Source organism: Phyllosticta citriasiana (genome assembly GCF_038021145.1).
Source record: "Phyllosticta citriasiana strain CBS 120426 chromosome Unknown IWZ02scaffold_26, whole genome shotgun sequence".
Taxonomy (NCBI): Eukaryota; Fungi; Ascomycota; class Dothideomycetes; order Botryosphaeriales; family Phyllostictaceae; genus Phyllosticta; species Phyllosticta citriasiana.
The window spans coordinates 63,175-78,804 of record NW_027117303.1 but is presented as its reverse complement, the minus strand read 5'-3'; the positions used below and the strand labels follow the sequence as shown (position 1 = coordinate 78,804).

At 56.0% G+C, this 15,630-nt stretch overlaps 9 protein-coding genes across 9 annotated transcripts; 4 read left to right on the top strand and 5 right to left on the bottom strand.

The window, feature by feature from the left end:
* The first annotated feature begins 60 nt into the window (after positions 1-60).
* IWZ02DRAFT_466321 (uridine-cytidine kinase 2) lies at positions 61-1,926 on the top strand. Its single transcript, XM_066768496.1, has 7 exons — positions 61-155; positions 212-370; positions 423-550; positions 595-739; positions 783-825; positions 870-983; positions 1,034-1,926. Exons 1-7 carry the CDS (start codon positions 153-155, stop codon positions 1,789-1,791), a joined length of 1,350 nt encoding a protein of 449 aa, XP_066617490.1. The 5' UTR covers positions 61-152; the 3' UTR covers positions 1,792-1,926.
* Positions 1,919-3,482, top strand: IWZ02DRAFT_163997 (Lethal(2)neighbour of Tid protein). Its single transcript, XM_066762107.1, has 4 exons — positions 1,919-2,139; positions 2,193-2,437; positions 2,485-2,763; positions 2,817-3,482. The coding sequence occupies exons 1-4, from the start codon at positions 2,019-2,021 to the stop codon at positions 3,420-3,422; spliced, it is 1,251 nt and encodes a 416-aa protein (XP_066617489.1). The 5' UTR covers positions 1,919-2,018; the 3' UTR covers positions 3,423-3,482.
* Positions 3,431-4,218, bottom strand: IWZ02DRAFT_164073 (putative S1-like domain-containing protein). The gene is made up of 2 exons (XM_066762109.1): positions 3,588-4,218; positions 3,431-3,541 (listed from the first exon to the last, which is right to left on the bottom strand). The coding sequence occupies exons 1-2, from the start codon at positions 3,896-3,898 to the stop codon at positions 3,439-3,441; spliced, it is 414 nt and encodes a 137-aa protein (XP_066617488.1). The 5' UTR covers positions 3,899-4,218; the 3' UTR covers positions 3,431-3,438.
* On the top strand, positions 4,195-6,203 carry IWZ02DRAFT_164043 (major facilitator superfamily domain-containing protein). The gene is made up of 2 exons (XM_066762108.1): positions 4,195-4,328; positions 4,377-6,203. The coding sequence occupies exon 2, from the start codon at positions 4,539-4,541 to the stop codon at positions 6,114-6,116; it is 1,578 nt and encodes a 525-aa protein (XP_066617487.1). The 5' UTR covers positions 4,195-4,328; positions 4,377-4,538; the 3' UTR covers positions 6,117-6,203.
* Positions 6,204-6,949: 746 nt separating this feature from the next.
* IWZ02DRAFT_163961 (immunoglobulin E-set) lies at positions 6,950-7,949 on the bottom strand. Its single transcript, XM_066762106.1, has 3 exons — positions 7,614-7,949; positions 7,299-7,551; positions 6,950-7,242 (listed from the first exon to the last, which is right to left on the bottom strand). Exons 1-3 carry the CDS (start codon positions 7,749-7,751, stop codon positions 7,112-7,114), a joined length of 522 nt encoding a protein of 173 aa, XP_066617486.1. The 5' UTR covers positions 7,752-7,949; the 3' UTR covers positions 6,950-7,111.
* IWZ02DRAFT_163960 (uncharacterized protein) lies at positions 7,950-10,735 on the bottom strand. Its single transcript, XM_066762105.1, has one exon. The coding sequence runs from the start codon at positions 10,492-10,494 to the stop codon at positions 8,149-8,151; it is 2,346 nt and encodes a 781-aa protein (XP_066617485.1). The 5' UTR covers positions 10,495-10,735; the 3' UTR covers positions 7,950-8,148.
* A 160-nt stretch (positions 10,736-10,895) lies between these two features.
* IWZ02DRAFT_466311 (uncharacterized protein) lies at positions 10,896-11,222 on the bottom strand. The gene has a single exon (XM_066768495.1). The coding sequence runs from the start codon at positions 11,145-11,147 to the stop codon at positions 10,926-10,928; it is 222 nt and encodes a 73-aa protein (XP_066617484.1). The 5' UTR covers positions 11,148-11,222; the 3' UTR covers positions 10,896-10,925.
* Positions 11,223-11,828: 606 nt separating this feature from the next.
* Positions 11,829-13,237, top strand: IWZ02DRAFT_437919 (apses transcription factor-like protein; the record flags this gene model as incomplete). Its single annotated transcript, XM_066766677.1, has 5 exons — positions 11,829-11,895; positions 11,945-12,174; positions 12,195-12,354; positions 12,407-13,154; positions 13,204-13,237. 5 exons carry the CDS (start codon positions 11,829-11,831, stop codon positions 13,235-13,237), a joined length of 1,239 nt encoding a protein of 412 aa, XP_066617483.1.
* Positions 13,238-14,222: 985 nt separating this feature from the next.
* IWZ02DRAFT_495364 (NAD(P)-binding protein) lies at positions 14,223-15,321 on the bottom strand (the record flags this gene model as incomplete). The annotated part of the gene is made up of 2 exons (XM_066770134.1): positions 14,223-14,776; positions 15,063-15,321. 2 exons carry the CDS (start codon positions 15,319-15,321, stop codon positions 14,223-14,225), a joined length of 813 nt encoding a protein of 270 aa, XP_066617482.1.
* Positions 15,322-15,630: the final 309 nt, after the last annotated feature.

Below are 15,630 nucleotides of genomic sequence, written 5' to 3'. Positions count from 1 at the left end.
GGTCACGTGACGGGGATGGGGCACGGACGTACCAGGCTCGACGACGACAATTCCACGGCCACAGCTCGCGATAACAATTTAGTCATTGGTCGCCTCTGCGTGCTCCGCAAAAGGCAAAGACCTCCTAGCATGCTCGCTAGCCTACCACAACCATGGTACATCTTAAAGACGGCCCTCGATACGCAACTGTCCGCTTACAATACTCTCGCAGGCTTCGATGATGAGCACCGTTCGGAGGGCTCATTACACTCCGCCATGGGCCAACACAAGCATCATTGGCGTGGCTGGTAGCTCCGGTTCGGGAAAGACGACCCTGTCCCTGGCGATCGTCGCGGCTCTCAATCTGCCATGGGTCGTCATCTTGTCCATGGTAGTAGCCTTTGGTCGCACTCATGCCGTGCCCACGCTAATTATTCGTCTAGGATTCTTTCTACAAGCCCTTGACCCCGGCCCAATCAGCAAAGGCCTTTCGGAATGAGTACGACTTTGATGCTCCAGAGGCAATTGACTTTGATCTTTTGCTGGAGAAGCTTCAGGATGTCAAGCAGGGGTATGTCTTCAATTGCAGACATGAGCAAAGTTGACTCTCCCCAGCAAAAAGGTCGACATTCCTGTCTACTCGTTTGAAAAGCACAACCGCCTGGAAAAGACGACCACTATTTATTCTCCTCACGTGCTCATCTTGGAAGGCATTTTTGCTCTTCATGACAAGCGGATACTTGACATGCTTGACCTCAAGGTTTCACCTCCCGTCCGATCTTCATTCGTTTCTGACTGTTTAGATTTTCGCCGATGCCGATGGCGACTTGTGCTTGTCGAGAAGACGTGAGTTCCTCCATCTTGTTTCATATCTTGTCTAACATGAGCAGTCGTTCGAGACGTCAAGCATCGCGGTCGGGACATTGAAGGCTGCATCAAACAATGGTTCTCATTCGTCAAGCCCAACTTCCATCAATTCGTTGCTCCTCAGCGAGAGGTAGCAGGTACGCCGAAATCTTTCGACGCCGGCCTCTCTAACTAACTCACCCTTCAGACATCATTATTCCTCGCGGTGTCGAGAACAAGGTCGCCATATCCATGGTCACAGACCGCATTCAAAAAATTCTCACCATCAAGTCGCACCAACATCAAGAAGATCTTAGGAGGCTGGGCAAGCTGGCCGAAGAGACTGCCCTCTCTCCCAACGTCATCATCATGCCTCAAAAACCGCAGATCGTGGGGATCCACACTCTCTTGATGAACCCCTTTACTTCGCGGCAGGACTTTGTCTTTTACTTTGACAGAATTTGTGCGCTGCTGATAGAAGAGTCGCTGCAGTGCATGCGCTTCGACGCCGTCACTGTAACGACACCGCAAGAAACCACGTACCAGGGGTTGAAGCCTCACGGCGAGGTCAGCGCAGTGGTCGTCCTGCGCGGCGGAGGCGTGCTCGAAAAGGGATTGAAGCGGGTCATACCGGACTGCCGCACCGGACGCGTCTTGATCCAGACAAACTACCGGACTGGCGAGCCCGAGCTGCACTACCACGTGCTTCCACATGGCATCGAGACCCACGAACGGGTCCTCATCATGGATCCCCAAATGTCGAGCGGTGGAGCAGCCCTGATGGCTGTCAGGGTCTTAGTGGATCATGGCGTCCCCGAGAAGAACATTGTCTTTGTGACCTATACAGCTGGAAGGCAAGGCTTGAACCGGCTGATGCAAGTCTTTCCTGATATTAGAGTGGTGGTTGGACGGCTGGTAAAGGATTACGAGGAGCGATGGGTAGAGTTGAGGTATCTGGGCTGCTAAATACTTTCCTGCCTGGGTCTCTTTCGGTCAAACGGTTTATAGACCCCGAACCATGAACATACGTTTCTACGAATCATCAGCACAAATGACAGGACACTGCGCCAGTGGCTGTCAAAACTAAATTATCTGCATTGACTTTGCCTATTCGGCTAGCCACGTGACATCACCGAGCAACCGTGTCAGCTTTCCGCGACTCTTCTCTGCACCAAACTCCAACAACCCTGACCATGGACCTTGTCAAAAAAGCGCTTGACATCTCAAGCGACCCGCGGAACGCACGATGGCTGTGCCCACTGCTTCTCTGCGCCGACGCCTTGCTATGCGGGCTCATCATCTGGAAAATACCCTGTGCGTGCAGCACCACCCCCAAAATCGCGCGCACCAATTGACGAGAACGACAGACACCGAAATCGACTGGAAGGCGTACATGGAGCAGGTCGAGCAGTATATTGACGGCGAGCGCGATTACACCAAAATCAAGGGCGGCACGGGGCCCCTGGTGTACCCCGGTGCGCATGTGTACGTCTACCGGTTGCTGTACAGCCTCACGGGGCAGGGCCAGAACATCCTGACTGCGCAAGTGCTGTTCGCGGCGCTCTACGTTGCGGTGCTCGTTGTTGTCATGGCGTGCTATCGAAAAGCAAAGGTGCGTCGTCAATCTCATGCGAGAGAAATGCTGACTGACAATGACAGGTTCCACCCTACGTTTTTCCCATGTTGATTCTGTCCAAACGATTGCATAGCATTTTCGTTTTGCGCTGCTTCAACGATTGCTTCGCGGTCGGCGCATTCTTTTTGGCCGTATACTTCTACCAAAAGCACCTCTGGACCGCGGGCTCCGTCTTTTACTCGCTCGCCGTCGGCATCAAAATGAGCGCCTTGCTGGCTCTCCCAGCACTGGGGCTGGTCCTCCTCCAGGGCGTAGGAGTTGACCGAGCCCTGACACAGGCCATGATCATGGTGTACTTGCAGGTACGTCGTCCATCGTTTCACGTTTGTAGCATGAGGTGCTGAGGATTCTGCAGCTAGTGTTTGCGTATCCATTCATGCAGACTAATCTGAAAGGCTACTTCTCCCGCGCCTTTGAGTTGACCCGCGTCTTTCTGTACAAGTGGACCGTCAATTGGCGCTTCGTCTCGAAGGAGACGTTTCTGTCCAAAGAGTTTGCCGTCGCACTTCTGGCAGCGCATCTTGCGCTACTAGTCTATTTCGCCGCAACGCGTTGGATCAAGCCCGCTCAGCGCTCCGTGCCGGATACCATTCGCCTGATTTTGAAAGAACCGGCCGACCAGCGACTCATTTCCAGGCGCGTCAATCCGCAATTCATCCTGACGACGATGCTCTCTGCCATTGGCATTGGCATGATCTGCGCCCGGTCCCTACACTACCAATTCTTCGCCTGGATCGCGTGGGCGACTCCCTTTTTGCTCTGGCGCGCAGGCTTCCATCCCATCCTCCAATATGTCATTTGGGGGGCGCAAGAGTGGGCATGGAACGTTTATCCGAGCACAAGTGCTAGTTCAATGGTCGTTGTGGCAGTGTTGTTTGTTCAAATCGCGGGCGTGTGGTGGGGGACGAGGACGGACGTGGGCGACAAGGAGGGGCATGCGGTGCATCCTCACACAGAGTAGTCCTCGACGAGATTCCTCAAGAGTCGTCTTCAGAGTCGGACGGCGGCATCTTGCCAACGGTTGATTCCTCGTCGTCGCTGTCTTCGGGGTACGCCGAAGATTTTGTGAATTGCGCGGGCCTAAAATGTCAGCAATCTCTTGGACAAAAAATGGACATTTGCTTACCAGTACTTCTGCTTCCGCCAGGTCTTTTCGTCCCTCACCACGTTGATGATTTCGCCGCCAATCTTGTTTTCGCGCTCCGCCATCGTCGATTGATCCAGCACGACAAAGGTGCCTCGCTTGACCCAGATGGTCGACCTGAACTTGGCATTGAGCTCTGCCAGCACCGTCTTGCCAGCGGGCAGCTCGACCGTGTACAGATTGTTGCCCTCGGCCTTGGCGACCTTTGCAATGGTCTGCGTCGCGTCCAGCGCGTCAGGCGAATTCAGCGTCTCCTCTTCGACGGCGTGGATCTGGCGCTTCGGTCGTCCCATGTCTCGTCCTGGCGTGAAACAATTGGTGGTGTTGATGATATCGTCCAGGCACCGCAGCCACTTTTTCACATGTCGTCCTGAGCACGGACCAGGCTGACGTCGGCTAGCGTCGGGAGCTTCCCCACGTCACTCCTTTGTTCCATCAACGCACGCGGTTCCTCTTGTCTTGACATATGGATTCATGTTGCTCTCATCTGCGTAATGAATGCTCCATCATGTCAAACATGTCGGCTTACCTTGAACTGTCAAGCCAGTTGGCCAGCGCCGTGGCAGCCCACTCCACCACGTCCTCCAATCGCCATTCGTTGCTATTCCATGGAGATAGGGACATCTGGATCGCGGAACCATGGGACCAAATGCTGGGGTAAGGAGATACATCTTGTGGAACCGGCTGGAGGGGCACAATGCGCCCTTCTTGGTTCCGCAATCGGTCAGTGACATTGATGCATGCGATGGGCCCATCTAAGACCCCTCCAAGGACCCAATTGCCTAAATAAGGAACCATGCTCTCCCTTTTTCAAAAGAGCGGCGTGCTGCTGCCAGCCTCATGGGCTAGACGTGCTCTGACACGAGGACGACGTCTGTCTCGTTTTCATTCTGCCGAGTTCCTTTCGTTCACATCACGTCTCACACTGCAGCCATGGCGCACATCTCGTCCTTTTTTGAGATTGAAGAGCCGTCGAGGGACAAGCACATCACCGACCCGCCTCGAGCCCGCCAGAAATCAGTCTCCATCCGCTCCCCCTCGAACCAAGCCGAAGACCACCTCGTTTTCGGCTCGACGAGCGACGGAAGGCGCCATGTGCGCACCGACTCGCAAACGTCTAATATCACAGCAGGCACGGCAACGCCGCACACGCCAAGCGAGCTGGAGCACAACAGCCGCTCAGCATCGCCGCTCGACGTGACGTCGATTGCTCAAACGCTCTGGAACCCGCCGATGAACAAGTGGCGCGTGCTCTGCTGCTGCCTCGTCTACTTTGGCGACGGCCTGAGCGACTCGGCGCCGGGAGCTCTGATCCCGTATATGGAGAGCAAGGCGGAATACGGAGTGGGCTACGCCATCATCTCGCTCATCTTCATCAGCAACGCGGCAGGCTTCATCGCGGCGGCATTCGTAACTCACGCCATCAACGAGCGGTACGGCCGCGCGCGCAGCCTGGTGCTGGCCGAGATCCTCATGATTGCCGGATACGTGATGCTCGTCGCAACGCCGCCTTTCTGGGTCGTCGTCGTGTCGTTTTTCCTGCTGGGGTTCGGATACGCCATCGGGCTGGCGCTGAACAACGTCTTTGTCGCCAACCTGGCAAACTCGACCATCATTCTCGGACTGTGTCACGGCTCGTACAGCCTGGGCGGCACGCTGGGGCCCATCCTCGCAACGGCCATGGCATCGCACGGCATCCGCTGGTCGCGGTTCTACTTCATTGCGCTGGGGACGCGCGTCGTGTGTGCCGTGTTCAACGCGTGGGCGTTTTGGAACTACGAGAAGGAGACGGCGCAGGCTGGTATCCAACTACTGTCAGGACCTGAACGCTCTGCTGCCGCCGCATATGGCGACGCTCCCACGACGAACGAGCAGCAACCCACTCCACCTCAGCCCCAACCCTCCACGCACCCCGACTCCAAGCGCTCGCTCCTCAAACTGGCACTCTCCAACCGCACAACGCTGACCGGCGCGCTCTTCATCTTCCTCCACCAAGGCGCCGAAGTCAGCATCAGCGGATGGATCATCTCCTTCCTCATCCACTACCGCAGCGGCGACCCATCCGCCGTCGGATATGTAACCGCCGGCTTCTTCGGGGGCATCACACTGGGGCGACTCCTCCTCGTCCACCTCACACGGCACGTCGGCGGCGAACTCCCCTTCGTATCCTTCCTCTCGGTCGGCGTCATCGCCTTCCAGATCCTGACCTGGCAGATCCCGTCCCTCCTCTCAAACTACATCTCCATCGCCATCCTGGGCTTCCTGCTCGGCCCCATCTACCCCTGCTCCCAGACCATCATGGTCCGTCTGCTGCCGCCCAAGATTCAGATGAATGCTGTCGGTTTGATTGAGGGCGCTGGCAGCTCGGGCGGTGCTGTGGCGCCGTTTTTGACGGGCTTGCTAGCGCAGGCTAGGGGCACTTGGGTTGTTAATCCGGTCTGCGTGGCCATGTTTGCGGGCATGTTGGCGTGTTGGTGGGGGTTGCCGCGGGTGAGGAAGCCGGTGGAGTAGTTGGTGAGGCTGGTTTTGATATGGATTGGGTAAGTCAGAGTAGATAGCAGAAGCATAGAGGTAGATACATTCACGTTCTCGGTTGATTGGAAAATCGCATGGGCATCATCGTCGTACTTTCGGACATTTAGAAGCTAGAGCATGCGATACAAAACCTCACCAAACCAGTATTGAATGGAGAATTTCGGAGAATTGGACCAAAGAATGCAGAGGCGGAAGTTTGAGATTGCGGAACCAACTCACCGAGACCTCTCCTTCCCTCTGGTGGGCCTGCGTGTGCTTTACGCCTCCCGCCAAGCACCACCACATAGGCGGCGGCAGACCTCCAACCCTCCCGTCCCTCGCCAGATACGTAGACGTCACGTCACGTCACATCCCGTCACATCACATCCATACCCATCACATCCACACCCAGATAACAAAACAGCGACAGACCAACTATGCATCTCGCTTGGGCAATCAGTTCGGTCGAGACACAGACGAGGAAAACGTGTCGTGTCGTGTGACACTGTCTCCACGTCTCAACCCATCGCGACCCGGTCTCTTGAAAAGACTGCTACAACTGTGCCACAGCCCAGCCCAGCCCAGCCCAGCCCAGCCCAGCACTCGCACCAGCCATTACCACTGATTCTCGCTCTCTGTCTGACACAATTCGAACAAAGGCAATTCTAATCGCTTGCGATTTTGGAAGAAAAGGAGGGAGGGAAAGCAAAGCAAAGTAAAATCAATTCCATTTGGTTCAATCGGCTTGGCTTTTCGTCAAGGTGATGATGGAAGTAGCAGTACTAGTAGTAGTAGCGGTTAAGTAGCTGGGGTGTTAGACGAAAGTCAGCCAGAAGGCGGAAGGAGAAGAATTTGTTGGTAGTATTGGTTGTCATGGTGTTGGTGGTAGCGGTGGTGAAGGACGAAGGAAAGCAAAAGGAATCCGAGCAGCAGCGGCAGTCCGGCTTTTCCCCCCATTTCGTCACACTCCCTTGACCAGTCCAGTTCCTTCTCTACCAGTCCTTCTTGATGTCAAACGACCACTCAAACTTGAGGTGCGTCTGGTTGTCGTCGTCGACAAACTTGGACACGGCGTTGTAGTGTCCGCGCGTCATCATGCCCGAGGGGGCGACTTCGGGCTCGACTGCATCGCACCATTAGCCACCATCATCCCCCTTTCCTCTCGCTCACAAAACTTACATTTCTTCTCATAAATGGGCTTGTCCGTGGTGTTGGGCCCGTAGCTACCAATCATCTCCTGCGTCTTCTGGCTGACGCCCATGCGCTTGATAACCTGCAGGTACTTGAGGCCCGACAGGATGTGGTGCTGAACCTTGAACGTCACCTTCATGCGGAACTGCGCACCCTCCTTGATCGTGAAGGGCTTCTCCTTGAGGTGGTCGACCGCGCCGGGAGCCGACAGGTTGATGATGATGTCCGGGCGGCCCTCGACCTGTGTGATGTGGTTTGAGTATGAGTTTGGCGGGAATGGTTGTTTGGGGGCTTGTGGCTAACCTCGAGTCCTAGCGAAAGAATGATGACAGTGCGAGGGTCGTTGGGGTCGGAAATGGTGTTACCAGAGCCAATGCCCAGACTCTCCTTCCACTTGCGGAGGGATTCATCGTTCTGATCTACACTCGACCATGTTAGCATCTCCTAAGAACGACGTGCCTGTGCTTTGCTGCCTGCGCTGCAATGTGTGAGACGCGTTCAGAAAAGCATGTAATTAATGGAAAGCTGACGCGCAGCAAGAGTAGCCTTAACAGAAGTTACTCTAGACTCCAACGCCAGCAGACCAAATATGACGCTAAAAGAATGACTTCCAACGCTCCTTTATTGGATGTGTGTGAATTGAGCGTCATCGTCTCTGTAGAAATAAGTCGCCCTCGCCAAGACAACTCTCCTGCTGGCAAAGTCCATCTGTTTATGTCTTGACAGACTGGGGTCTGCTTGCTTGCGAATCAGGGGCACGAGAAAGTGGCAGCATTTTGACATTTTCCGAGTCTTCGCAAGGGCTGTCTGCCCCCGATCTCGGTGCCTGGGATGTTTTTTACGTATTGACGTCGTGAGACTGCGCCCACCCATTTGCTTCTGAAAGGCGAGAGTCATCGACTGGTTCCGCCTCGACATGGCCACTTTGCTGGATGGCAAGTGACATTCGCTTTTCAACGTCCTCCAGTATGGGGAACACGCAGTCGACACAATGTTGTACCGTGTCCCATTCCCGCCGTTTGAGCTCGCCATACGTTTCAGACAACTGATCGCAAAGGTGGGCAAACGTTTCGGTCAGTTGTTGCAACGACATGCGTGGCATGCCATCTGGAGGATTCGAGTCACCGGAGCGATTTGGCATGGTCGATACAACGGGTTTCATGTGCAAGTCCCTGCCGTTCTGTACCGAACCATGATAATAATTGGGCTTCTTTTGGCGACTTGACGGCTCGTTCGACGGCGGCAGTTGAGAATTCCGCAGCGGAGAGCTTGTATGTGGTGCATGAGACTTCCAGCCACTCAAAGCACTGTGCCCTTGATGCCCCTGACCTGAGCTACCCCCTCCTGAAGGACCTCGCGGAGGTCCACCCGAGTTGTCGTGCGGCGGATGGCAGTTTTGATCACTCGAACCAGACGAATCAGAGCTCGATGAGCTCTCAGTGCCCTCGTCGCCGGGACATCGAGCGTCCTCTTGGGCCTCTGGCTCTGGAACCTGCTGATCAAGCGTCCCCGGCAACGGGATGCAAGCCCATGATTGTACCGCCTGTCGAAAAGTTGGGACATTCGGCCCTGGACCCTGGCTGGGGTCGAAATCACCCACGGGCGATTCTCTCGGCGGACTCCGATCTATTCGAAGCTTTCGAAGAGCCTGCGCCAGCTCTTTGCACCGCTTGGCGACTTTTTCCATCCGGGCTCGACGTTTGCGTCGTCGCCGGTCTTGCTGCAGTTTCTTGGCTTCTGAAACTCGTCTCCGCCGATGCAAGCTTTCTGCCCTGCGCGACTTGCGTATTCCTTGGTCGACCATGTTGAAATATCGTACGGATGTGCGCCGTTCCGCTCGTCTTTCCCGGAATGCTTTATAGGAGCAAATGCCTCTGCCGAATCTACTTTCTACAAAACGCCGCCAGCGATGTCTGCGTCGAGCTGCTCGCTTGCGACGAAGTCGTCTCTTCTCTTCCATTTCCTTAGCCTTCATGGCTCTGAGTGTTTGCTGCTCCCTCTCCAAGGCACGCTGGATTTGGGCCTCCTGCGAAATTCGCTCTTGTTCTCTAGCAGCTCTGACTTGACGCTTGATGCGCCGTCGCAGAAGAGCAGCCGGGTCCGTTTGTTCACGTTCAGAATCTGCTTGCCGACGTCGAAGACACGCTCGACGCAAAGCCGCCACGCGCTGTGATAGCCGATTATTTGAGTTTGCTGCGGCTTGCCCAGGAGTCGGAGGAGTCGCCGGCACTGGGTAAGGTGTTTGGCGGGGAACTGTGTTCCGAATGATGTCGGCATCCCTCTGAGCAAGATGGTCGTAGCTGCGTGTTGCAGCGAGCGGAGCACCTGTGGGGGCTTGAACGGTTCCATCAGGTCCAAAGCAAGGCACTTGGCAGTGGGTACGCCGGGGCCTAAACTCAGCAGCTGACGCTGATGCATGGGAGTTGTGGACATTCGCCGGGTGGATTGGCATGCTCTGATGCACCGAGAATGGCTGATTTTGGCCATCAGAAGAGTCGGCTGGCGTCGCTGAGGGCTCGGCTCCATTGTCGACGCTGTCTTCACCCTCTTCGTCCTCCTGGCCCTCTTCATAATCAGGCACGCGAGCCGAAAAGATGAGAGGTCTATAGATCCAGGAGGGTATGGACAAGGGGAGATAGTAGTTGAGGGTGGGGCGACGGTTACTATCGCGTGGACGTGAAGAAGGTTGCCAGGGAAAGAGCTTGCAGTAGGTTTCACCCGGTGGCTTATAAAATGCATCGGTAAGATGGATTTCCTCGCTCGATCGAGTGCGTCCACGATGAGTAACGTCGGTTTCCGCGAGTCGGGGGAGCATGATTGGAGGATCCGGTTTTTTGAATGGCCGCGGCCATCTGGTGATCACAAACCTTTTTCGGTAGAATGGATCGCTCCGACGAGATTCCCGCATCGACATAGCCCCTCTGCCTCGAATGGCCATCATGTCGCCAGACGAGAGTTGGGCAAAAGTAGGACGACCTTGTCGTGACTGATGGGCCTCCTCGCGTGTTGGACGACGGCGCGTGAATCTGACATGGCGGCGCAAAGAAGCGCGACCCTGACCACTGCCATGCTGTGCTTCGGTCTGGGATCTAGGGGAGCGTAGTCGGGAAAGGAACGACGGTCTCCAGGAGCGAAGGCGGGCTATTCGCCCAGAATTGGAACGGGAGCGGCCTGAAGTTGGCATTTTGTGTCGTGTGTACAATGAAAAAAAAAAAAAAAAAAAAGATTCCAGGCTCGTGCGTTGTTTTTTCTCGGTCCAAACGAGCGTCACAGCAAGAGGCCGCGATGATGTAAATAGTCAATGTCGATGTTGATAGTGACTGGACGATAGAAGCGACTGAGTGGCAAGAGAATACTGTCATGAGGCAGACGAGGACAAGAGAGTCGAGCCATGGTGAAGACAGGTTGGTAACCATGGTGGTTCAGATGGCGACTTCCTCTTTTTCCCTCGGGTGGAAGGAGGAGGTCGTCAGGGGTAGCTTCTCTTTTCGACTGGCGATGGTGGTGCCCGCTGCGGGCCCTGAGGCTCAACGGCATGACGTCTATGTTGGATTTTGGCATGTGGCCGAGGCAACATGAAGCTGTCCCTCGCTCAGGACGACTTGCACGGCATGACTACGACGGCCAGGTCGGTGGCGGCGGCAGCAGCAGCAGCAGCAGACGACGACGACGAATTGATGCATTCGAGTCGCAAGGCAAGCAAAGCATGTGTAGGCAGAAGGGGGGACAGGGAGCCAACTTACCCAGCTGCTGGTACTCGTCGATGGTCTTCTTCTCGCCGACCTTGAAGCCCTCGGTCTGCTCGGGGGTGAGCTCGTCGTCGTGGGCGTCAACCATGGCTGGGCGACGGGTGGATGAATGAGAGGGAGGCGGATGCAGGGAGGGATGGTGTTGTGTCGAAGGTAAGGCAAGAGATGGAGTTGGAGCTGGAGCTCCCCTCTGGGCCCCACCTGGTCTGTGCGCTCTGCTCCTGACTGCTGACCGCCAAAACATTCCTCAAGCACGTGCATTGCCGCTTTCGGTCGGATTCGAGACTCGCCATCTCTCGAATCCCATTTGGCAGAGACTTGGAACTTGAGTAGATGCAGATGTTGAAGGTACGGTGCCTCTATCCGCGCGACGCGCATGATGGACGATACAGGTGCCTGGTTGACAGGTCTAGCTGCGGCTTGTGACCCACGAGGTCTACCTTACCTACCTACTCCTACGCCCGTGAACCAGAAACATCCAACAGCTTCCGCTCCTTCGTCCTTGACTCTCTGGTTCATTACATAGCACACTACACCATCTCCTCCATTTCTACATCACGGTCCCCGACCTGACGCAGACCGCATTTTTCAAGGTGCAGGGGTCCAACCGGCCGCGTAGCGTCAAAGCTCATCTCGCGTCGTGTCTCTTCACGGACTCCCTCTGTTCCCTTCCCCCCAACCACCGCCTCCATTCCACCCTCCGCCTCCGACGCGACATCCACACCGACTGCCGCGCGCAGCTCTCCTCCCCATCCCCACAAACAACATCATGGCTCAACCCCGAGTCCTTCCCGACCAGCGCAACCCGCTCATCCTGCCCGAGCACACTCCGGCTCGTACGTTGGCCCTTTGCGCGCGTCGCGTCAAAGCTGACACTGTGCACAGTCGACATTCTCATCGAGAGACGGCGCCTCGGCCAGACCAACCTCCAGGTCAAGTCCGGCCACGCCGCCCCCTCCAAACTAGACGCAAAGGACCTCTTCGACTACGCGCACTTGCGCGTGCCGCTGCCCAAGGATCTCAATGGCTCCGGCATCTTCAGCTCAAAGGGCGCCGCCTACCCCGAGTCGTACTTTTTGATGGTGAGGTCGCCAATCCGCCGTCTTCGCGCGTCGGTGCTAATCCCTCCAAAAAGCGCCGCAGTAGCGACGGCTTCATCAGCGCAACTGGAATGTTCAAGGCCGCCTTTCCTTGGGCCTCGCAGGAAGACGAGGAGCATGAGCGAAGCTACCACAACAAGCTGACGAGCGCTGGCGACGAGGTCGCAGGAAACGTGTGGGTTTCTCCCGAAGACGGTACGCGCCCTCGTAATCCACTCGGTCACTTAAAATTCCTCACATTGTGCAGCTCTCAAACTCGCCGACGACTACGCAATGAAGGCCTGGATCGTTGCGCTGCTGGATCCGGAACCGATCGAAAAGGGAACCAAGGATAAAGGATCCAACGAAATCGCAACTCCACCAAAGTTTATCGTCGCCGACAAGGCCTCGCTCTTCCCTCCCGCTCCAACAAACATGCGCACTCGCTCCATGCGCTCCGCATCTCCCAGCAAGTCGTCGTCACCGCGTAAACTCGCGTCTCCACGCAAGCCGCGCACCACGCGCAAGGCAGCAAAGGAAGCGCGCGAAGGCACACCCAGCGCGCTGCACCGCTCCGTCGAAAACGAGACGCCCGCGGCGTCCGAATACGGCGGCGAGTCGGTCAACGGCGAGCCGACCAGCACCACCGCCGCTTCTGAAACGGTGCGCGTCGAAGTCGACGAGACGACGCAAAAACAGGGCGAAGTCGAGACAACGACGACGGCCGTCAAGGTCGACGTGCCGGCAGATCACCCGGAGTTGCCGCTGCCCGAGAGCCCAGAGGAGATGATTGCGCAGGCGCGGAGGATGGTCGAGGAGGCCAACAAGGCCGAGGGTTCCAAGGGCGCCTCCACTTCGCTGAAGCGCAAGGCCGACGACGCAGAGCTCGAGGAGCCCGAGGCCAACGCCATGGAGGTGCAGCCGGTCAAGCGGACCAAGGTTCTCGAGGAGGAGCTGCGCAAGGAGCGCGTCCGGTCCAAGGCTTTCATGGGGCTGAGCGCAACGCTCGCCATCGGGTGAGTACCCCCCTGAAAATACAGTGCGGCGCAAACTGACATGTCACAGTGCCTTGATTCCCTTCCTACAAAGCCTGCTCTGATGCGGCTCAAAAAACATCGAAAAACGACCCGTGTAAGAACAGAGGCTGCGGCTGGCTGCGCTTCAGCCTTGAGATACCACCGACGACTGTTTGACTCGACCTGTCTCCCATCCCTTTTACTTTGGTCTCTCTATTTGCGAGCCATGGCAGGGATTGGGCACTTGTCGCGGGCGTGGTTTGGAAGGCTCGCCGACGCAAACCCCGGCGACCCTGTCATTCCACCATGCAATTGAGATGTGCACACCGCGAGGACAGGTCATGAGATGGGGAGTTATGGGGGCGGAGCCAACCCACTCATCATTTTTCTGATTGTCTTTTTTCTTTTTTTCTCTCTTCCTTTTTCCATGTAGATACGCTCGTACGTATGTAGTCAAGGCATCCGCCAACTCACTGACAGGAGTGCGATGGCTTCCTGGTTGGAATACAGGATTGGAATATGGGATGTTTTCCTCTTGTGCTCTTTTTTGCTTGATCGAACATGTGGTCGGTCTCGTGTCGTGTCTTTTCAGGTACGCTGCTGAGACAGAGCCAGATTCTTTCAACTGGTGGGACTACCTTCTCTATATTCCGAAAAAAAATAAAAATGGAAAAAGAATAATATGAAAATGAAAACAAAAATAACATGATCAAGCATCTATATCTCTGCTAGTGCTATGCTTCTCCGGCACTCCTTTCTATCTTGTCATTTATACTTGTTACTGCATATGATGTTTATACAAAGCGGCAATGCTGACATGAAGAGATATCACATGTAGCAACTTCTCCACGATTGCTACAATCTCTTCGTGATATGGTTGCCTTGGGAAAACAACCCGCGCGCTTCGTCCAGCTTGCTTATCACGTAGACAAATTTGTCCGCAAGCAAGCGTAGGCAGGTCAGCTGAAAGTGCTTGTCAACGCGCTCAAGAAATGCATCATTCTAATCCCATTCCCCCTCTCCCTCTTCACCGCACCGCAGCTCTTTTTCTCTCTCACACTGCGGTCCTCAAACCTCAATCTTCAACATGGCATCCACATCCTCGCCCTCAACGACATCAACGCCCTCCCTCGCGACGCGCTCCACCGCCTCCTTGACCGGCACGTCCCCATCCAACAAATCCAACCAGCCCCCCTTATACCCGCTGCCCAACAGCTCGACCGCCGTCTGCGCCACCGCCTCTCTGCTCGCCTTCCCACCATACGAGCTCGTCCTCCCCAACTGCACACTCCCCGAGCTCGGCTCATCGCTCAACAGCCCCGGACGCAGATTGATAGCGCGGAAACCGGTGGCGCGCTTATGCGCCGCCGCCGCCGCGACGAGGTATTCGTCGGCGGCCAGCTTGGCGTCGGCGTAGGTGGGCAGCCCTTGCGTGAAGGTGTGCTGCGCGCCGGCCCAGTCGGACTCGTTCCACCAGGTGGGCTTGATGCGTCGTGAGCCGAGCCACGAGATCATGAGGAAGGTTGTTATGCTGGGAGTCGAGGTCGAGGCGCGGATGAAGGCTTTGGCGGCGTCGCGGTCGATGGCGTAGGTGCGGGTTGGGCCGCCGCGGCCGCCGGCGCCTGTGGGGAGGGAGGGAGGTTAGTCGGTTGGTTGATAGTAGGAATTGTGGAGGGAAAGCTGCCTGGTGGATGGTGTTGTCCCTGTGTGGTGTCTTCCTTCTCCGTGCATGACGTAGGACCATCAAGGTGCTCAAAAGAGGGGCTGCACGCCTCCCGTCCTCTAGGTACGCTCAATGAACCACGGACAACAAGCACTCCCAATTGACGCCAGCTCGATAGAACAGAAAACAGAGACTGGAAAATGGCAGGGAAGCAAAAAAAAAAAAAAAAAAAAAAAAAAACATACCCGCACTCCAAACGACCCAACTCGGCCTCACCTCGTCCAGAATGCTCTTAGCATCCTGCTCGGTCCTGACGTCCTCGACGCTGCGCACCAGAACGTTGAGCTTGCCCGGCTGGCCGTGGCCCAGCTTCTCGATGGTCGGCACCTGCGCCTGCTCGCGGATGAGTGACGTGACGGCCCACGAGCGCGCCAGCAGCAGCGGCGTCATGAGTTGCGCGACTTTGCCGTGGCCGCCGATGAGGAGGATATGCGGGGTGGACATTGTTGTTGTTGTTGTTGTTGTTGTTGCTGTAGTGGTGGTTGTGGTGGTCGAGTTTATGGGGAGCTTGGTTCTTGTGTGGTGGAGGTGGTGGATGGAGGAGAACAAAAGCTTAGGTTAAATCATCTAGATGCTCGTGGGCAGGAATCTCGTGAAAACCGTCTACCGTAAATCGCTGCATGACAGGAATCGTCAATTGCAAGCGGAGCACCCACCTCTTATACGCCCTGCCCTTAGCCCCTCCCGCAGAACATCACAGAATAATTACTACACACAGCGGATCGTCTTCCTTGCTGGCTTCTGGCGTCATGC